At 38.4% G+C, this 22,971-nt stretch overlaps 1 protein-coding gene across 1 annotated transcript in view; it reads left to right on the forward strand.

Moving 5' to 3' along the window:
• Window positions 1–22,971, forward strand: part of CFTR (CF transmembrane conductance regulator) — a 201,451-nt gene that overhangs the window by 17,760 nt on the left and 160,720 nt on the right. Inside the window, exons 2-3 of the mRNA XM_065883990.1 lie at window positions 11,345–11,455; window positions 15,457–15,565. Coding sequence (XP_065740062.1) covers window positions 11,345–11,455; window positions 15,457–15,565 — 220 coding nt within the window. The remainder of the gene's footprint in view (window positions 1–11,344; window positions 11,456–15,456; window positions 15,566–22,971) is intronic.

The raw sequence follows: 22,971 nt of genomic DNA on the forward strand, positions 1-22,971 counted from the left end.
GCAAGCGGGGGCCACTCTTCATCGCGGTGCACGGGCCTCTCACTATCGTGGCCTCTCTTGTTGCGGAGCACGGGCTCCAGACGCACTGGCTCAGTAGTTGTGGCGCACGGGCTTAGTTGCTCCGCGGCACACGGGATCTTCCCAGACCAGGGCTCGAACCCATGTCCCCTGCATCGGCAGGCAGACTCTCAACCACAGCGCAACCAGGGAAGCCCCTAAATTTACCTTTTAATGCTATAAATTGTGATTTGTTTTTTAGAGGGTGAACTAATAACAATGGAAGATAAAAATGGGTTAAAATGCAACCAATGACCAAATTCCATATATAGTTTGAAGATGGGGAATTATCTGCAGTGGAGAAGTCTGAATACAATGCCATAAGCCTCTTTGAATCCTGAGAAATGATCATGAGTAGCAGCAGGATTACAGTATAACAGAACATACAGCATACGCAAGTTAAAGAGAAAGTTAAGATAAATGAGAAAAATTCTAGAATTTGACTGATCATATATCTGGTTAGAGGATTCCAAGCAGAACCCTAGAGACCAGATTTATCATGCCTAAATTTAAAAAATCACCAGCTTTGTCTTCCTGATGCATCATGTTTGAATGTTACCCTTGGAAGATTCATTCTTAACCATCTTCATCTTAAAACATTTCTGAGGTTGTCTCCAACCTCCATTTTACCATTCCATCTATCAAGCAAAATAAACAAGTAAACATCCTCAAATAAACTATGTTGGGTGGACTTAGATTGCTTTTTTTCTTTCTTTTTTAATTTTGGGAAAAGTTGCTTTGAAGCAGTAACTGGAAAGCAGGTATCACAGAGGATTTAATAAGTAGTGATTTTTTTTTGTACACATGGTGAGGGGTCATTAAGTCATTTGGAAGTTGAAGGTCATGAGAGTCTAGCATGTGATTTGCCTATTACAGCTCATACCAAACAGATCCCTGACTTCACAGCCCAGAGCTTCTCAGAGGATTTCTGTCCCCAAGAGAGGAGAGTTATCTCCATATTGCGAGAAAGACTTTAGCAGAGAAATATCAAGTGGCCTTGACTCCAGATGTTGAGTTAATTCTAGAATGGCAACCCTGACCCTGATGGACATGGGGATTTCATTGCCGAAGGATGAAGAAGCCTGTTAGAGAGTGTTTACTTTGGGTCCTAGTGATGGTGTCTGAACAAACTAGGTGAACAAAGAGCTTCAATAAGGGATTCAGAGTTCTGTAAAAAAGTGAGGGAGGGGCTTCCCTGGTGGCGCAGTGGTTGAGAATCCGCCTGCCGATGCAGGGGACACGGGTTCATGCCCCGGTCCGGGAAGATCCCAAATGCCGCGGAGTGGCTGGGCCCGTGAGCCATGGCCGCTGAGCCTGCGCATCCGGAGCCTGTGCTCCGCAACGGGAGAGACCACGGCAGTGAGAGGCCCGCATACCGCAAAAAAAAAAAAAAAAAAAAAGGGAGGGAATAAGTGGGTTAATTATAAAACAAATACCAGTTAAATCAATATATCATGTGTGAGATATCCTTACATCACTCATGTGAAGTATGTTTTGTTCCTACCTTAGAAGATGGCGTAGAACTTGTTTTCCTTCTTTTCCTTTCATGCTTAAAACTGCTGCTGTGCTCTGTTGCTAGTATGGAATTGTCTAAAATAATAGTGGTGATTTTCTGATAGTCACACAAGTTTCTCTCTGTAAGCTTTTACAAATGCCAGCCAGTAACCCAGTGGCATTTCTACCATAAAATCAGAAGGCCAATCCATTTTCCCTCTTCCTTATTTTCTTGGTTTCAGATATATTTCTTTCTTTTTTTTATAATTTTTTAAAATATTTGGTTGCGTTGGGTCTTGCGCGGGCTTCTGATTGTGGTGGCTTCTCTTGTTGCAGAGCACGGGCTCTAGGCACGCGGGCTTCAGTAGTTGTGGCACATGGGCTCGGTAGTTGTGACACGTGAGCTCTAGAGTGCAGGCTCAGTAGGTGTTGCACTCGGGCTCAGTAGTTGTGGCGCGCAGGCTCAGTAGTTGTGGTGCACAAGCTTAGTTGCTCTGTGGCATGTGGGATCTTCCTGGACCAGGGCTCGAACCCGTGTCCCCTGCATTGGCAGGCAGATTCTTAACCCCTGCGTCACCAGGGAATCCCCCGGATATATTTCTTATTGCCAATGGAAATAAAAATCAGAAGTTAGAGTGCAATGTTATCACTTGTCTTTCTAGGTTAGTAAAGAGCTCCTAAAAGTGAACTCATACAAGATGCAGCGATTTTATTGGGTAGTTAATCATCCTATCTTTCTAGCCAGTTGTTCCAGCTATAATCAGTTTTGTGTCTCTTATTTGTGGCTTCATGCCCAGATAGAATAAAAATCAAACTAAAACCGTGAAACAATGCTCTGAGGCTGCGTTTCTAAAGTACACGGACTTGGGCTATTTTTTGTAGCATTGCTTATTGTCTCTCAATTGCTTAAGTCCCTGAAATCCAATACATCTGAATGGATTAAGTATAGCTGTTAGAAGTGGTCTTTTTATGCCAATGCTACTCCCTCACCATTCTTATTTTTTCTGTATTCATAGTAGTTCCAGCATTTAAGTGCTTTGCTTGTGGGGGCCAGGAATAAACGATTTATATGACTCATGTTTCATGTCATCAATCCTTGGATCCTTTTGTGGGCTTTGCACAGAGTCTTAATCACTTGTAGCAGCTACCCAGGCACTGACATATATGAAAGGGTTTAGAGTGTCAAAGTCACCATAATAAAAACGTGCATTTTACCAACTCTAGGAGGGAAAATCAAACATTTGGGAAAAGTTTCTAAAATCCATGCTGACAATTGATTTCTTAATACAAGCTTTTCTGAGATATAATTCACATACCAAAAAATTTACCTACTTAAAGTATACAAGAGATGTGTAACTATCACTACAGCCAATTTTAGAACACTTGCATCACCCCAAAAAGAAATTCCATACCCATAAGCAGTCATTCCCCATTCCCTCCTTCATCCCCACCCTGGACAACTACTAATCCACTTTCTCCATAGGTGTGCCAGTTCTGGACATTTCATATAAATGAAACAATGTGGTCTTCTGTGACTAGCTTCTTTCACTTAGCACACTGTTTTCAAGATTCATCCAAGTTGTAGCATGTATCAGTATGTCATTCTTTTTTATCGCTAAACAATATTCAAGTTGTAGGATTATACATTTATCCATTCAGCAGTTGGTAGATATTTGGATTGTTTCTACTTTTTTGCTTATTATAAAAAATACTGTTATAAACACTTGTGTACAAGTTTTCATATGGACACATATTTTCATTTCTCTTGGGCATATACCAAGGAGTGGAATTGCTGGGTCATAGGGTAACTTTCTGTTTAATATTTTGAGTACTTTTCAGATTGTTTTCCAAAGTGGCTGCATCATTTTACATCCCCACCAGCAGGGTATAAGGGCTCTAATATTATTTTCCACATCTATGTCAACACTTATCGTTACCTGTCTTTTTGATTATAGCCTTTCTAGTGGGTGTGTAGTAGAATCTCACTGTGGTTTTGATTTCCATTTCTCTAATGGCTAATGAGGTTGAACATCTTTTCATATGTTTTGGGGTGCTTGTATATCTTCTTTGGAGAAATGTCTATTCAGATCCTTTGCCAATTTCTAAATTGGGTTGTCTTTTTATTACTGAGTTGTAAGAGTCCCTTGTATGTGCCAGATAGAGGTCTCTTAACAGATATATGATTTGCAAAAATTTTCTCCCATTCTCTGGGTTATTTTTTCTACTTTATTGATGGTCTGCTTTGAAGCATAAAAGTTTTATAATTTTTTAAATTAGTTAATTTATATTTATTTTTGGCTGTATTGGGTCTTTGTTTCTGTGTGAGGGCTTTCTCTAGTTGCGGCAAGTGGGGGCCACTCTTCATCGTGGTGTGCGGGCCTCTCACTATCGTGGCCTCTCTTGTTGCGGAGCACAGGCTCCAGATGTGCAGGCTCAGCAGTTGTGGCTCATGGGCCTAATTGCTCCGCGGCATGTGGGATCTTCCCAGACCAGGGCTCGAACCCGTGTCCCCTGCATTAAAGGCAGATTCTCAACCACTGCACCACCAGGGAAGCCCAAGTTTTATAATTTGATGATGTCGAATTTATCTATTTTTTCTATTGTTGCTTATGCTTTTCGTATTATACTTATCTGTGTGCTGCTTTTTTTTTTCCCTTCTAAAATTAGTCCTAATATGGCAAATTTGGTACAAGTGTAGGCTTTGGTATCACAGTCCTGTTTTGAAATTCTAACTCTGCCTTGGATAAACTATTTAAGCTCCCTCAGCCTCAGTTACTCATCTGTAAGATGGAGATAATATTAGGGCTTATCTCTTGGATTGTAGTGGGGATCAGATGAAATAACATATGTGAAATACTTAGAATTTTAGAGAGTTATAGGAATAGTCTATTAAGGTTAGCTAGTACTTTTGTTATAATCCCTATAATAATAAACTTTAGTGCTCTGAAAATTAAAGCCAAGTAGTTTCTATGAAGAAGCAGTGCAATAACGTACAGCTGTAATATTTTATAGACAACATTGAATTTGGCCCCCATGAAAACCAGGTAGTCATAGTAATTATTTCCAGCAGGAGCTGCAGCTGAGAGAGCTTAAGAAAAGCTATTTCCAAGGTCACATGACTGGAAAATGACAGAGTTAAAACCTAGAGTTTTCTTAAAATCACTAATTCAGTTTTTTTAGTAACGGATTCTCAGTAGAAGTTAGGTGACTGGAGTTTTGTAGTCTTCATGATAAAGTTTTACCTCAGACAATCATATCAGGAAAGAAAAGAAAGCAGTTTTATGGGAAATGAAAATAGTGAGCATTATATGAAAATCATGGAGTTAAAACATATTTGACTAGAAAGTTTATGTGCATAGCTAGCCATATCAAGTACTAATTGTAATATATAACTTCTTCTTTAATTAAAAAGAACTTCCTCCTTATTTCCAAAGTTATACATGCTCATAGTTAAACATTAGTGAATATAGATAAGCAAAAAAGAAAATATCTTTCCTGAAGTTTTCTTAATATGCTTACATTCCAAATACATTTATATTTGGGAGCACCTTTTAAAATGGGCAGATCGATTTCCTATTTAATGTTTAGATTCATTAAGCATGAAGTTAAAGTAATTTATGTTATGGTTTTAATTTCTGGGCCTCCGGAAGGTTTTTCAGAATTGGTTTGTAGTGTTTTGTTGAGCAGCAAATAATTATCTTTCCAAATCTTCTAAAATTCATTGACTACATTTACTGTTTACTCATCTACAGAAAGAAAAAGAACTTCTACAGTTCTCCTGGTAAACTAGGAGCCCTCATGAGAAATTAACTCTCAGACACAAAAATAGTTCATCTTTAGCAAGCAAAAAGGTGATTCAGCTGACTAAAGTTGTTATTTATTATAAATTTACCATTTTATGGGTAAGCAGCAAACCCTGTTTAATTACCTTGTGGGATGAGAGGACAGAGACTCACCGACTTGACCCTCACCCCAGTGCTGTGACTTTGGGGTGCATTCTTGAAGCCTACAAGTTTCATACAGGACTTTTGAGAGCTAGATGCCACTACTTTCTCAAGTTTTATTTTTACTAAAATTCATTGAGAAAAAACATATCCAACTATAAGATAACACCAGATCTAAGTTGGTAAAATAACTGTGACATTTGAAGTGATATTTATGTGAATTAGAAAAGAAACATCCTTTTAGAGATGAAATGACTTCTGGTCTCAAATCAATTCTTCCCATCATAGCCACTAATCAAAAAGCCTAAAGCAAACGGGCAGAGTATGCTGCAGGAATTTGAGATTTGTTGTTACAGTCTGTTCAAACGATTCCCCGTCTTTCCTCAGCCTGAACTTCACCGTTTTCTTTAGTTAGGACTATCCAGCTTATTTGGGCTATTTCAAACTCATGGTAAATATATTGGATGATGAGAAAACCTCTAGTGTATCTAATTTTGTCCATACTGAGCAGTTTAGAGTAATTTCTACTTAGTTCCTCAAGTGTTATTTCATGCAAAAAGGAAAAAGGCTGAGTCATTTGAGTGTATCCGTTTGTCAGTATTTAGGAGATGTGTCATGCAGCCATGGGTTTGAATTTGCTATTTCATTTCATTTTATCTGGCTAGTTAAATCAAAAGTAAGTTTAAATAATGTGGAGGCATGATTGTTTTATACAAACAAAATCATTTGAAACTGAAAAGATCTGATACCTGACCTTCATCTTAAATTCTAGCAGATGAAAATGTCAGATGCCTCTGTTGGATTAATAAAAGCCAAATGTCAAATGGAAAAATGATTATAAGCTTTATAGGTTTCATGAAAATCAAAGCTTTAATAGTGTCTATAATTGGAAAATTCTTTTCATCATAAGGAATTACAAGTCACTCTAAATTTATGTAGAAATCGGAAATTTTGTCCTAAGAAAAGAAACTAAATACAGTTTCATGGTGTGTATGTGTGTGTATATATTAAAAAAAATCAAGTGATAGCATTTTTCCTTAATAAAACCTGAAGACTCTTATCGTTAAGTGCACAGTGTGTCTGGGTACCAGAATTTTTTTAAGTTCGTTGAAAACTTTAGGATATATATATATATATAATAAATTTATTTATTGTTATTATTTTTTGCTGCGTTGGGTCTTCATTGCCGCATGCGGGCTTTCTCTCGTTGCTGTGAGCGGTGGCTTCTCTTGTTGCGGAGCATGGGCTCTAGGCACACGGGCTTCAGTAGTCGTGGCTCACGGGCTCAGTAGTTGTGGCAGACGGGCTTAGTTGCTCCACGGCATGTGGGATCTTCGCGGACCAGGGCTCGAACCCGTGTCCCCTGCATTGGTGGGTGGATTCTTAACCACTGCGCTACCAGGGAAGTCCCAAAATTTTAGGTTATAAAGAACTATATATCTTAAGGATCTCTGTCTGCTACCTTGTGATTAATGATTAGCTAGTTTCTGTTAGAAATAATGAGAACTTTGGAAACTGTCACAGTTTCTAAGTAGATCAATTTATAAGTCCATTTTCAATACACAGTGACAGGTTATGAATGAAGGAGAAGGGTAAGATCAGTTAGAGGTGAGAGGAAGGGTGGGTGGGAGCAAATTTGAGGATAAGGAGGAAGAATAGTGTTTATTGCTTTTGGTTATTCCAGGTGTACCTGCCTTGCTAATGAAACACCTGGGTACTCATTAATATTTAATGGAAGAAATGCTGAAGTAGAAATCCTGAGTTGGCATTTCTAAATTCTATCCAAGTATGTTTAACATACTCAGGCTCATTCAAGAAAAAGTGGTGGCTGAAGTTTTACAGTAACTAATATTTCAGTGAATGTCTAAGTGTAGATACCTGGGGAGTTTTTTGTTTGTTTTGGTTTTTTTTTTTTTTGTATTTCTGTGACTGGCTTGAGGTAGTCATGGAGACCTCCTTGATGGGGCAGAAATTTCATTCAATTTTCTTTTTGGTTTAATCTCACGAAATAAATTCTTTCAGATAACTCTGGTGATTGCCAGGCAGCCTAAGGTTAATTGATTTTAGTTCTCATAATTTACCTTAAGCTGTTTCTATTTCAGGTTACAAATATAGGTTTACTGTAGTGAATCTGTCAGAAACACTAAATTATATTAATAATTATAAATGGCTAATTTTTTTTTTTTTTTGCGGTACACGGGCCTCTCACTGTTGTGACCTCTCCCGTTGTGGAGTACAGGCTCCAGACGCGCAGGCTCAGCAGCCATGGCTCACGGGCCCAGCCGCTCCACGGCATGTGGGATCTTCCAGGACCGGGGCACGAACCCGTGTCCCCTGCACCGGCAGGCGGACTCTCAACCACTGCGCCACCAGGGAAGCCCTAAATGGCTAACTTTTAATACTACTGAATATGTTAGATTTGATGATGCTGGGCTGTGGAACTCTTGATAATCAAAACTAGATGTCTTGGTATAACATAGATATTAAAATGGGCATGGATAATGCAGGAAGCTTTTTATAAATGTAGGTGTTACTTAAAGTATTTTAAAAATGAGCTAGAAACTCATTAATGGAAACGGTGATCAGGTCTTAGATATGGACCAAAAGATGTATGTTTATTTAGTTTTTAAAAGAAAGAAAAGATTTGTTTTTAAATTTCCTGCAAATGTCTTTGGTATTGTAATATTTACAGATAGTGAACTTCTCTTTATTTGTAAATTTAGTTTCATATTTTAACAATTTCAAACATACTGAAAATGAAAGGTTTATTAATACATGGAGTATATTTTTCTCTTCCAAATTTTCCATAGGCCCCTTCCTTTCCATTCTCAATGCTATTACCCTTGTTCTGAGTCTTTCAACCATCTGGCAGTAAGTGATCTACTGCTGTTGGCCCTTTCTGGCTGAGCTGATTGTTAAATTTTCAGGAACTTTGTGAGCTGGTTGTTAAGTACAACTAGTATTAAAAATTAATTGATTTACGCTTACAATCAAATAAATTATATTAAAACAAAGGTAATAATTGAAAAGTTATCACTACATAATCATTATCTATGTATTGAGGTTATGTTGATTGTATCTGAATGGTAATCACACTATCTTATAATATGCAGCTGTGTATCTCTTCTCAACTTTGTGTTCGGTGACTTCACATTTGGTGACTTGAAACTGGTCGTGGTGGGAATATTTACACCACAGAAATTGGCAAATACCATAAGTCACGTTTTGTTTTTTGTTTTTTCCTGGAGAGGGCATGATTAAAGATTTGTCAGTACATGACACCACACTACTACCTGCAGTCTGCTAGCTTCTGGTCTCCGTGCTTCCAGACCTGCGTTCCAGCACTATGTCTAGAATAACACACCAAGTTTAATTTTCCTAAACATAAGAGCTGAACATGGTAAAGGAAGAAATGACATCAGAAGAATGTGGTAAAAATCTAGTTTGTGGCATTTAGTAACGGACAAATTTAACATCTCTGAGCCTCCACTTCTTTATCCTTAAAGTAGGGCAATGATCTCTTCTTGTTCTACCTACCTATCAAGACTTTCCAATGAAAATCACAATATGCTAGTGTTTGTGAAAGTGCTATATACGCATAATTTTTTGATTAGTAGTAAACACTTGCTTCACCTTTTCACTTCTTAAGTTTACAAAGGCTTATAACCAACAGAATGGAGTTTATATCCTAAATTGCTGTCCCAGATTTTTCACACCCTTACTGCCCCCTGTATTGGCAAATGTGCTTCCAAAGTGCTTATGTTGGCTACTAGATTGTGAGTGCCAGGCAGGTGTGCCAGCACTCTCACAGACGATGCCCAATGCAGATGCTGCATGATCACAGCACTTCTTTAACTGCTGTGTTCAGACTGTCTTAACTATTTTCATTCTTGCTCTCCAGGAGAAATTGCCCATGGATCACACTGGGCAATAAAGATAAAACAATTATCACCCTTTGCTGAAGTTTGAAGGCTCTTGTTAAGATGCAAATATTGCAAGTTAATGGAAGAGACTGACATATTAAACCATTGTCACTTGTTGATATCTTGGTCAGAAATGGTGAAACTACTGAGCCTTTGAGCAGGGTCTTTTTTTAAAAAAAATATTTATTTATTTATTTGGCTGTGCGGGGTCTTAGTTGTGGCACGCTGGATCTTTAGTTGCAGCATGCGGGGTCTTTAGTTGCAGCATGTGGGGTCTAGTTCCCTGACCAGAGATCGAACCTGGGCCCCCTGCATTGGGAGGGTGGAGTCTTAACTGCTGGACCACCAGCGAAGTCCTTGAGCTGGGTCTTAATTCAGGTAAATTTTAAGGAAGGACAAGTTGTAGAGACATCAGGAACACAGGGCAGTGGCTGACTGAAGAAGGTGGAGACAAGGGAAGTGTAAACAAGAATCTGGACTCTTGGAGTGGGAGTGGTGAAGGTGGACATGAGAGCCTTCTGCAAAGTTTTGCCCTGAAACAATGTCAAAATGTTTGCATTTGGCATAGCATTTCCTCTTTTTATTCCGAATGGCTTTGCTGGAATAATTTTCCTAGTACAAGTTTATTTTGCTTCTCAGATATTACTAAAACACTCCCTATTGATTTTTGGTGGGTAACATGAATTTTGATGTATTACCAACGTCTCAATGACACCAAATTTTAGGACTCTCTGAAGAAAAGAAAGATGGTAAGGGTAAAAGCATATGTTGGGAATCACTGATTCCAAGTTCAATTTCTTTCTTTAATAAATACATGACACATAGCACAGGGAGATCAGCTCGGTGCTTTGTGACCACCTAGAGAGGTGGGGTAGGGAGGGTGGGAGGGAGACGCAAGAGGGAGGAGATGTGGGGATATATGTATATGTACAGCTGATTCACTTTGTTATAAAGCAGAAACTAACACACCATTGTAAAGCAATTATACTCCAATAAAGATGTTAAAAAATAAATATATGAAATTTCACACGAGAAAGGTCTCATTTGCTCAAATTTCATTTAGAAGTTTCTCTTTGTACGTGATTTCTTTGTTTTACAATTCTCCTGCCCCTCTCTCCTTCCTCTTTGTTTTCCCTTGTCTTTGACTTCTTTTTAGATTTTCTTATCTCTGTGAAGATTATTTTTCCTTATTCACAGTATTTAGAAACAATGTATTTGAAAATAACTGGAGTATCCTGCATAAGTATTTACTATGCCAGCTTCCCTAGCTTCCATCATAAATTGTTATTTATTAGATGCCTAGAGGGCAGATGTGCGTAACTGCTATGGGGTGAGGAGACAAAACATAAAATTATGATCCCCACCCTCATTCAGCGGTGATGATTAAGTGAACAAATTGATACTCCAGCTACAGTCAGTTCATTCAACAAATAGCTCATTGCTGAGTACTGTGAGCTATGGTTAACAAAATTATATAAGGGTGTTGTTTGAGGGTCTGTCTTCTTATTCACAGATCATTTTGTATTTGAAGTGGTAGAGAGTGGACTTCAGCAAACTATAAACTCCTAGTATCTGGTTATCTGGGGGAATTTTCTTCTTTTTTTTTCTTGAAGAATACTTTTAGTATAGAATGTTTAGCAGTTTGTTTTTTTCCTCTGGGAAAGATGATGATTCTACCGTCATCCCCCATCCTTTTAGACAAAGCTATAGTCACATCAGTTCAGCGGTGATGATGTTTTATATAGTTGTGTTCTGTAAGATATGACTCCCTGGCACTTATATAAGTTGACTTATTTTATTCTTGTATTTATGCACTACCACCATTTTCCACATGCTATAAAATTTGAAACTGTATCTGATTCCAAGTCTACATTGGAGATCAAATCAAGTTAACATTTATTTCTGTCTCTCTTCTCTTTATTTTAGCTGGACCAGACCAATTTTGAGGAAAGGGTACAGACAGCGCCTGGAATTGTCAGACATATACCATATCTCTTCTTCTGATTCTGCTGACAATCTATCTGAAAAATTGGAAAGGTATGTTCATACACATTGTTTATTGAAGAGAGAAATTAATATTATTTAGAGACTAGAGAACTGACATTAGAGGGTTTAATTCTTAAAATGGCATACTTATAATGGGAACATCCTATTTTCTTTATGAAGTCTTGATTAGTTAAGAATTAAACAATGAAAGGATGAAAGAAGAAAAACCATTTTCCTGAGATAGGACCTTTTTTGGAAAAACACATATTTGAATTCTGAGAAGCTACCTGTCTTTGAAGACTATTACGTGGATTCTGTGAAGACTGGAATCACATCTTTATGAAGCAAGTTGTGTACATTTGCCTCCAAAATCTTAATGTGTGAATACAAATGTACATACTTGGAAATCTCAGGGTAAAGGCTGTTGGATGTCAAAGAAATGTAAAAATTTCATATTTTTGAGTATATGTTGAATGCCAGGTGTAATATCTCCTCTCAGCCACTCTGGAAGGAAAGCATCATTATCTCTTTCTTACAGAAGAGCAAACTGAGGCTCAGAGAGATGATGTAATTTTCCAGCTAATAATTGATTGAGCTGTGGTTCAAACCCAGGTCTATACTCCTGGCCTCCCCAGGAACAGTGTTTCCCGTTGTAAAGAAGTCTTCCTTTCTAAGAGTACTGGTTATAATCCTTTTGGTTGCCAGTGAATTTATTTAAGAGGGAATTCATTGGTTCATGTAGTCAACCTGTGTGAAGGCCTAGGTAGAGAATTGGCCTTAGGGACTCAGTGGAACCAGGGACTGGTTTTATTCTCTCAGACCAGCTTCCTCCATGCAGTGGGTCCTCAGAACTCTTTGCTCACATTTTTATAGACCACAGAGGAAAGAGTCCTTTCTCTGTGGCCAAATGTGAAAAATCCCAGAAACTTTTGAGTCACAAGCTCACTCCTTGGACCAACAACAATCTATGAATGAGCTAGACTGGGTCTTGTGCCAGCAGTACAGGGTCTGATACCAGATGAAGGGGAAAGGGGAGAGGGAGTTGACAGAAAAAAGAAAAAGAAAAAGAAGTAGCTACTTTTTACTGCACCAAAATAAAATAGCTGAGTAGATTTGCAATTTGTTTACCTTATTTTCATGGAATTCATTGAATTTCTTTTGAAATTTCAAGACAAGATATTCAGCCTTACTTTTTCTTGATTTTGTTCAAAGAATTAGGCTAGTGGGAGTAGCAGCTTCACATTTCCAAGTTCAAGGTCCAGCTCCTAATGTCGAGTACTTAGTGTGTGTACGTGCCATGAGGGCAGGGATATATTTTTTTCTTTTGTTTTGTTTTTGTTTGATTTGTTCAGTTTATGATGTGCCTGGAATAGGGTCTAGAATAGGGTCTGGTATATACAGTTGTCCCTTGCTAGATTCCCCCTGGATATAAAAATCTATGGATGCTCAAGTCCCTTATACAAAATGCATATAACCTACACATATCCTTTTGTATATTTTAAATCATCTCTGGATTACTTATGATACGTAATAAAATGTAAATGCTATGTAAATTGTTGCTGGCACATGACAAATCCAAGTTTTCCTGTTTGGAACTTTCTGGAATTTTTTTTGGTGAGTATTTTCCATCCCCAGTTGGTTGAATCTGAGGATGAGGAACCCGCAGACATGAAGGGCTGACTGTAGGAGGTGCTCAGTAAATATTTGATGAATGAATGAATGATGATTGAATGTGAAATGGCTAGCACTATGTAAAAACCTGTAACACTTCTGCAGAGATAAAATATATAAACATAGTATATTGTAGGTATATCAGCAAGTTCAAAATAATATAGTGGTTAATGAATATCTAAGTTCTAAATGGATGCTGAGGGAAAGATTAATCAGAGTAGGACTAGATTAATCAAAACCTGCATACTCCAGATTTATTTTTACTTATGGCCCAATAGAGGACATAACCTGAATTTGTAGGATTATCTGGCCTAACAGTTTTTTCTCCTGAGTTTTCATTGTGTCTCCATATCAATTCAATGTTTAAAATGTACCTATTTTGTTTCAATCCAACACTGTGCCAGCATAAGTCCATAAACTTTATCTTTATTATTTTTGTCTTTTTTGGGGTATCTCTTCTTCACTCTGTTATTTCTTTTTTGTAAACATTGTTATTTAGAATTTACTGAAGTATTTTGAAAGAGTGAAATATCACTTATAGTACTTTGTATCTCTGCACCCTTGGAAAGTGACCCTGGCCACAGATTTCAAAGATGATATGTGACGAAGGCCCTAGGTGGTTACCATGTGGTTGAGGTACCTTGGCCCATCTGGCTCAGTTTGTGGCCGTGATTTGAACCCTGTGCATTACTCCTGTATGCAGATCGCACATCCATTCCATGACTATAGCTAAGCTACAAACTTGATAAGTATAAAATTTCTTCCATTATGATTCAACTCTTGGTGTTTCGAATGCTTACTGGGTCTGTTGTGGTATTGTGGGAACTACCCCATGTACTCTCATTGCTGATTCCTTCCCTCAGGGTCCAGTAGTTCAAGTCCCATCCACTGAAACATTCCCCAGCTTTGCCTTCCTCTCAGATCGCTACCTCATTCATTTCTTTTTTTTTTTTTTCCCCACAGCTAATATCTCTGTGCTCTCCTGGTCTCTCTACTTCTCTTTTCCTTTACATCTCAGCTCCCTGAAATATGGTTTCTGGGTCTACCATATTCCTAAAATGACCTTGACTAGGGTCACCAGAGGACTCTTAATGTCAACTATAATGACATCTTCCTACCATGACTTCAGGGTTGACCAATTCTTCCCAACTTGAAACCATTTCTTTGGTTTATGTACCACCTCTCTTCCTGGCTTTCTCATCTGACTCATTCTTCCTTTGAAAGAGAGGCAGAATCTGTCTCCACATTTAGCTTCTTACCCCGTTGTGAATCACCAAATGACATGGATGGGAGGCAAGTCTTGTGTGTGAGTGGAAGAGTGGGAAGAGTGTGAGCAGGTAGATGGGTAGCATAGCGTAATTAGGCATGAGAGAGAGTAAGCTTCTCAGGGGAGCCAGTGTCCATGCACAATGCCCATGACTGCCAAACCTGCCCTCAAATCTCAGTTGTGTGGTCTTCCTTTGGAGTAACTTAGAACCACCTCTAATAATGGTAGATGGATAGTAATGAGAATAGCTGTTGATAAAATATAAAGTCTTTATATAGTTCTTTCCTGTGAAACTTTTCATCTCTGTACAGTTTAAAAATGAAGATGAGGATAACATTTAGGGATATATTTTATCCACTTGGGAAGAGAAAGAGGGTTTTTATGAACAGAAAGTAGTGGCAAAAATGTAAATATAATCGGCTGATGAATGTATAGTATTTAAAAGAAAACAAAGACATTTATTTGACACCAACCATTTTTCAGGCTTATTTAATTTCTATTCCTGCCAGAAAATATAGAATTTGATTCTGTTCTAATTTTCCAAAGATGTTTATTGTAAAGAATGACTTATTTGAAAATCAAAGTTGATGATACTTGTTTCATACCCCTACGTTTAAAAACAACAAGTTTTTCTAATGTTAAATCACAGAAAAATCCACCTGACTTTTAATCTTGTTTTTGGTTTGACAGTTAGATTTTGTAAAATCCACTGCAATTCTAAACAGGTAAAGATCAAGAGGTGACGGGAAAAAATTAAATATTTATTTTTCACCTTGTTCTAAGCACAGCAATGTGTATTCATAAGAGTCATATTTTATTTGTCCACCTCTTGCATTCATTGCTTCTTAGAAGCCCAGAACCTTTCTTTAACACATATAGTGTGGCCTTTTCATGAAGTCAACTCCTTGAAAATTGATATATGGTGGAGCATTGAATTCTGCGAAACATCTGCCTGAGCGTTGGTGTTGGAAGGTCCCCACAAGGTTTTGTCTCTTTAGTCACTTGGGTTAATCTCCTTGAATGTACTTGTGTGAATAAAACTATGTTAAGGGAAATAGAAAACTCAGATACTTGCACATACAACTTACTGATCCCACTTTGTATTCTTTTGCAGAGAATGGGATAGAGAACTGGCCTCAAAGAAAAATCCCAAACTCATTAATGCCCTTCGGCGATGCTTTTTCTGGAGATTTATGTTCTATGGAATCATGTTATATTTAGGGGTAAGGATCTCATCTGTAAGTTCATTATGGGTAAAATAATTATATTCATTTTTATTTATTTATTTTTGGCTTTGTTGGGTCTTCATTGCTGCACGAGGGCTTTCTCTAGTTGCGGCGAACAGGGGCCACTCTTTGTTGCAGTGCATGGGCTCTAGGTGCATAGGCTTCAGTAGCTGTGGCATGTGGGCTCAGTAATAGTGGCTCGTGGGCTCTGGAGCGCAGGCTCAGTAGTTGTGGCGCACGGGCTTAGTTGCTGCGTGGCATGTGGGATCTTCCTGGACCAGGGCTCAAACCCGTGTCCCCTGCATCGGCAGGCGGATTCTTAACCACTGCGTCACCAGGGAAGTCCCTATATTCATTTTTATGATTATAGAAGGACTAGGGTAATCTGGTACACAGGTAAAAGGCTAACTCTGAATACAAAGAAATCAGTAAAACTCTAGTGGAGACAAGTAAAAAATGCATTGGAACTAGGATGTCCTGGAACACAGGTGGCCATTTATAATTTCAAACGGGTTCAGTAAAATAAATTTCTTTTAAAAAGTTATTTTCTGTTATGATCCCAAATCACATTATATTACTGGTATATGAGATTGCTGATGATTTTATTTTCCTGTATTCAACAGGAGAAAGTCAGGAGACAATGTCAGGAGGAGAATTAGGTAAAATTCAGCAATTACATATATGAGTATTTGTAATATTTTGAAATCATATCTGCATGCTGAATTGTTTCAAGAAAAAATAGCAAAAATTAAAAATATGGCAGTGAGGTACTCCTGCAGTATGTTTTCTTAGTCTCCTATGTCCTCCTCATTGTGAAGAGAGCTCAATGCGTGAAGATCCCAGGCTTTATGGTGTTTAAGTGCAGTCTGGGATGTTCCCCAGCTGTTGTCAAATATGACTCTGATCCATTATTTTTTACCTCACCAGAGCATTATTCGGAATCCTTGACTGTAACCTGTAAAACTGATGGCAAGTTGAAAACTTATTTAGTCTTCAAGTAAAGGCTGTGCACAGTGTTTGCTTTGGGAGGTTAGGTACCAGTTGAATGGATTTGTGTTGTAATTATATTGGTCTTCATGCCTTTGGGAGTGAGGGTTGCCATAGTGTCTCCCGAAGAGATGCCATGCAAGTTGCATTGCTTTAAGAACTTGTACTTAATACACAGCAAATAAATACATTTACACATTTATTTTGACAAAGATGACCACATTTAGGTCCCCAGTGTTTTGTAATGCTTTTGATTACCTCCTGGGAGAAATGCTCTGGCTTTTGAAATTATCTATTGATGTCCGTCTATCTGTCTATTTATCTATCTATCTATCTATCTATCTATCTCTGTAGAAACCTGCAGCAGTTTGGGGGTGAAAGTATTTTACCTGTAAATATGAATAAGGTAGCTGAAGAATTAACTATCTTTTAAAATATCTTTGAGGTGATTTTTCTTAATGAGAGCACCTAGAGCTTTGGGAAACATTTTTAAAAAAATTTTATTTATTTCCTTTGTAAATTTTATTTAATTTTTGGCTGCGTTGGGTCTTCGTTGCTGTACGCGGACTTTCTCTAGCTGCGGCGAGCGGGGACTACTCTTTGTTGCGGTGCGTGGGCCTCTCATTGCGGTGGCTTCTCTTGTTGCGGAGCACGGGCTCTAGGCGCGCGGGCTTCAGTAGTTGTGGCACATGTACTTAGTTGCTCCATGGCATGTGAGATCTTCCCAGACCAGGGATCGAACCCGTGTCCCTTGCATTTGCAGGCGGATTCTTAACCACTGCATCAACCAGGGAAGTCCCAGTTTGGGGGAACAGTTTTATCCATAGCTCTGGCTCCATTTGACTTAATTTTTTAAAATGTTTTGTTGTTTGCCTTAATGAGTATACTCTCTGCATTTGTATCAGTGTATAGAAGTACAGTTTACTCTGCCCATAACATATAAGAATACAACATTCTTTTTTTTAAAAATATATGTTCAGCACGGAGTTATTTTTCTAGTATTGTACTAATATAGCCACTAATCTATGTCACCCATTTTATTTATTTATTTATTTGGCTGTGTTGGGTCTTCGTTGCTGCACGTGGGCTTTCTCTAGTTGCGGTGAGAGGAGGCTATTCTTCATTGCGATGTGTGGGCTTCTCATTGCGGTGGCTTCTCTTGTTGCAGAGCATGGGCTCTAGACACGCGGGCTTCATTAGTTGTGGCTCGCGGGCTGTAGAGCACAGGCTCAGTAGTTGTGGTGCATGGGCTTAGCTGCTCCCCGGCATGTGGGATCTTCCCGGTCCAGGGATCGAACCCGTGTACCCTGCATTGGCAGGCGGATTCTTAACCACTATTAAGAATGCAACATTCTTAATAAGTCATCCTTGGATTGAAGTGAATGATATTTCAAATAATTGTTATGTCATAACTAAGATTGTATAGAAACTCAAAATTTTCTCTTCATGTTCTCCATCACATGCTGCTTCCATCGGTTAACCTAAGCACAACTGAGTAGAAGCTGGGAGAGAGGCTGAATTCTTAAGTCCCTTTTATGCTCAGCCTGACTTGTGAGATAATTTATTCCTCTAGATTCCACCAGCAGAGAAGTTTCATGTGAACCAAAGCAGTCACCTAAACATGAAAATTTAGTTGATACATGAACATATTTATAAAATTTATTTTTGGTCTGGTATACAGAGATCAAAAAATAAACAAAATATAGTTTAATATTTATTGAGTACCTAATCTGTTCCAGGTTCAGCATTAAGCCCTTTATACAGATTATTTTAGGTCATTCTCCTAGCAACTCCATGGAGCAGGCATTAGTATCTCAAATATATAGAAAAGGAAATTGAGATGCAGGAAATTAAGTAACTTTTCCAACGTTACGCATGTGGTAAATTTGAGTGATAGCCAGGTCTCTTTGGTTCCAAAACCTATGACCCTTGCATTAGATCAGATTATAATTGCTATGTAACTGTATTTGTAATGATTGTATGTAGGTACTCAATAGAATGGTGACTGTAGTAATCAGTCTTGGGTCTGCTGAGCTTCTTTGCCATCTGGTCAGGAGATATAGGTTAAAAGCTTGAATGTTGAAGATTCTTCCAGGGTCACCTCAGGGGCAAATCTGAAGAAAGTTCAGAGTAGGTGGCAGGACAGGAGAACCAACTGGGCTCTTCCCACTTATACTTGGGAAGGAATTGTGTGGAATCCACCCAAGAGCCAGCAGTGCTAAGAGTCAAACACAGAGAAAATTAAGGGTAGAAGAATGGAGTGGATGTGGAGAAGGACTAACTTATTCTTAAACTTCTCAAGCTTAAAAATATCCCAGCAAAAGGAATCTTAAAGCCTTTCTTGGTGTATTAATTACCCAGGGGTGGGATTGAGGGGACTGAGTGGTGGTCCTGATCTAAGCTGAGCCCAGGGCCACTGGTCTGGAACTGACAGCATGTTTAAAGGGCAAAGTTGATTTCCATCAGCTCAACTTCTACTGATAACCAGCAGAAAATGGGTGAGGAAAAGAACCGATGGGGAAAGCAGCTGAAATGTGTATGGTGAGAAGGCATGGAGAGGAACTTTACATTGGCAATGGCACAGGTGTGGTGAGGATGTGGGTTTCTCACCCTTGTCACAGAGTAAAGGCTTCACGGCCTCACTGTGCAGTTTTAAGTGGTAAAAACGTTGAAAACTGGGGCTAAGTCTTTAAGAACTTATATGGTGGTCATTAAGATGAGTGTAGCTTTTCAGAGCATCTGATCTCTCTACCCCATCCTTTCTGTCTGTTACAGGAAGAAAAGAAGGGGAGAAAATTTCGCTGTTATAATAAGACCTCTATCCTTTTAAACAACTTATACCAATGCCTTAGTATTTATTGTATTCTTTCTGGGGATTTCTTCTTTCTTCTGTGTGTGTCATCTTGGTAATGTTTTAATTTCCATTAAACGAGCAGGGATTCTTGAAGTTGCTATAACACTACTCTTGGTAAAAGGTGGACATATTTCAAGATATCCTGAGTGTTCTTAATCCTTTTAAACAGCTTATACCAATGCCTTAGTATTTATCGTATTCCTTCTGGGGATTCCTTCCTTCTTCTGTGTGTGTCATCTTGGTAATGTTTAAGTTCCATTAAATGAACAGGGATTCTTGAAGTTGCTATAACACTATTTTTGGTAAAAGGTGGACATACTTTCAAGATATCCTGTGTGTTCTTAATCCCTCTAAACCAGGATAATTGTGGTATAAAGAATATTTGATTGGTTTCAGGACTGATAGAAAAAGTACTATAAGATTTGCTGTTGGGACTTTCCTGGCAGTCCAGTGGTTAAAACTCCGAGCTTCCACTGCAGGGGGCATGGGTTTGATCCCTGGTCAGGGAACTAAGATCCCACATGCCATGCTGGTGTAGCAAAAAAAAAAAAAAAAAAAAGAAGCTGTTCACTGTGAAAGGTTAAGAAAAAAAGGAAATGCCATCATGAAAGAGTTTGTCTCTCTGCAGTACTGATGTAATTTTAAATCGTATTAGCTATGGCCTCTCATGATTAACTGTGTACTTGTTTTTTCTCCATTTGACTCAGCAGCCAGATATAACATTGCCTTTAACATTTAAGACTCCCAGCATAAAGGAAAAACTGGCCTTTGAAGAATTGTGTGTGCAAGTCAATTAAGGACAGTCAGAGGGAAGCCAAGGGAAGGGAGTCCTGTAGGCAGATTACTGAGAGAATATGGTTATCACAATACTTTTATTATGATAAGAAATTTACAAGCATTCACTCAAATATATTCTTGACTCCTAGGCAGCTCTGGGCATATTTCCATCATCAAATTGAGATAAATGTCAATGCAACTTGAGTCGAACTACTTTTATTATTTAAATTTCTTAAACTCCAAGAAGTTTAAAGTCATAAAGAAGTCTTAGGACTTAGGCTGTTAGAGTTTTCAAGTCCCACAGTTTCTCTTGCAAAAGATCTTTGTCCCTTATGTTTTGACAGACACGTTGGGTAGGTGTTGAATTTAAGCATACTGCTAAGAGAGTGTTTTGGGGAATTCTGCACACAGGTAGTCTCTGGCTTAGGCACTTTGACTTACTTTTGTCCCTTTCACCTAAGGTCACCTACCTCCAGCAAATTTTCTAGATGCCTGTCATGGAGACCTCTTTTCTCAGCTTCCTCTCACATCCCCCCATATCTAGCTACTTCTCTAACCCCAGCAGGGACTTGAATGCTACACTGCTTACACTCACCCTACATCCTGAATATTTCTACCCTCTACTAGAACCCCCATCTGTAACACACATGCTGTACTTCCTGTGCTCTCCACAGTGTACTACCCAGTTCCTGTGTCCAGGTTTGGAAAATCATGGGGTTTAGATTTCTTTGAAACAGAGAATTTTTACTTTAGAGTGACCAGCAGCCCAACCCCAGATAATGTGACTTAATTGGTCTGGGATGAGCTCGGGGCTAAAGTTCCCCAGGTGATTCTGATTGAGGTAGACAAGCAGGAACGTTATCACTGAATGCATCTGACTTTCGCTAGAATCTAAGGTGAGGGTATTAGGGGGTGGTACACTTGGAATTTTTTAGTTTGATTTTTTAAAAATGATAATATCAAAAAATTTTTAGACAAAAAATAAATATTAAGTCCTTTAATGACAGAAGGACAGTGTTTCTCAAACTTTTATATGCATATCAACCACTGCCCCCTCCCATCTGGCTAAAATGCAGATTTTGGGTGGAACCTGAGATTCTGCATTTCTAAAAGCTCCCTGGTGAAGATCCTGTTTGCCCTAGCACCATGCTTTGAGTAGCAAGGATTTACAGGGTCATGAAAGAAGAGAAAGCCTAGTTAGAAGTTACAGTTATTGTGAAAAGAGAAGTAGGTGGACTAATCATGGTCAAAGAGCCCCTGAATAGAAGTGACAAGAATCCCACTGAGATTAAATGTGGCTGAGGGTTTACTGCAGTGTCCCAACGTTAACTGTTAACTTTCTGTATCTTCCTCCGGCACTCTCTCTCAAGACTGCTGGAGAGAAGTAGATAGATGACTGTGTGCATGGAGAGGGCAAAGGTATAGCTAGGAGGGACTATGTTTCTCTTCCAAGACTGCACGGAGGAGATGATCCATCTCTTTCTGTAAAAACATTGTTATGCAGGTTGGTTAGGCTTTTACAGTACTATTGAACACAGAGGTGTTCCAAGAGCGTTTACCATTATATGTGGTTTTGAAGGCGAACCTAGGAATCCAACACCATGTCTGGTAGGATATTGTATCTAGGGCAAAATGCGTTTGTTCTCACATGTGAAATTTTAGAACAAAATCGATTTGTAAGTTAGGAATTGTCTGTGATCTTGTACTTTCAACTTAAACTAGATATGAAGGGGCCCAGTTTCCTCATTCTTGGTGTGAACATGGTGCCTCTTTACTTCTTGTAGTTAACCAGTATCCTATGGTGACTAATGAGTGTGATGTGGTGAAAGTGTATAGTTTCTGTGATCCCTTCTACCTTTTAAATTATGTGTCTATGATACGGGGCCTAGAGAAATGGCTTTATCTTAAATTACAGTGATATTAAGTTGTAACTTTATTTGGTAGGTTGATACTGAACTAGTCACAATGCTTGAATTGATCAACTGCCAAGCCATATTATAACACTGTCTTTTCTATTTAAGGTTATGAATAAGATGGGGGGCTCTGGAGTCAAACTATCTGGTTCAAATCCTAGTTTTACCACTTGCTAGCTGTCTGATACTGGGAAAGTTATTTAAATTCTCTTTGTCTCAGTTTCTTTGATTGTAAGATGGAGACAATAATAGCACATATTTCATAGAATTATTGTGAGAATTAAACAAGTTAAGCATGTAGAATAGATCCTGGTACATAGCAAGTGCTTTATAAATGTTACCTGTTACTGTATCATTAAATACAATCTCTACCTACCTTCACAAATACTCCTATTATTTGCATTTACTTGTTTCTCTATATATGCTATAAGCAAGTCTTAAAGTCCCAATTTCATTTTTATAGGGCACAGGAAAATATTTTGCTAATGTTTAAAAATGATACCTAGATTCTAAGCATTACTTCAGAAATTAAAATTATTTTAACGTGTCTTCCATTATTGCATTTTCTGGATTAAACCTACTTTTGCCTCTGTATCAGCAAGTCTAGAATCGTTTTCTTACAAAACATGAAGAATAGAGCTTAGATTTCTAGTGAAGACATTGCTGGTAATAGTTAATAAGTCAATGAACACTCAAAGGAAAATACCAAAAGCAAAACATTTTAAATTAGGCACTGAATCTAAAAACACGATTCAGGGTAGACAGATACTATAACAATATTTTTGAGATTCTGTTCTTGGTATGGCAGCAGTCCCCAACCTTTTTGGGACCAGGGACCAGTTTCATTGAAGACAATTTTTCCACGGACTGGG

The sequence above is a fragment of the Phocoena phocoena genome, chromosome 9 (genome assembly GCF_963924675.1).
Source record: "Phocoena phocoena chromosome 9, mPhoPho1.1, whole genome shotgun sequence".
Taxonomy (NCBI): Eukaryota; Metazoa; Chordata; class Mammalia; order Artiodactyla; family Phocoenidae; genus Phocoena; species Phocoena phocoena.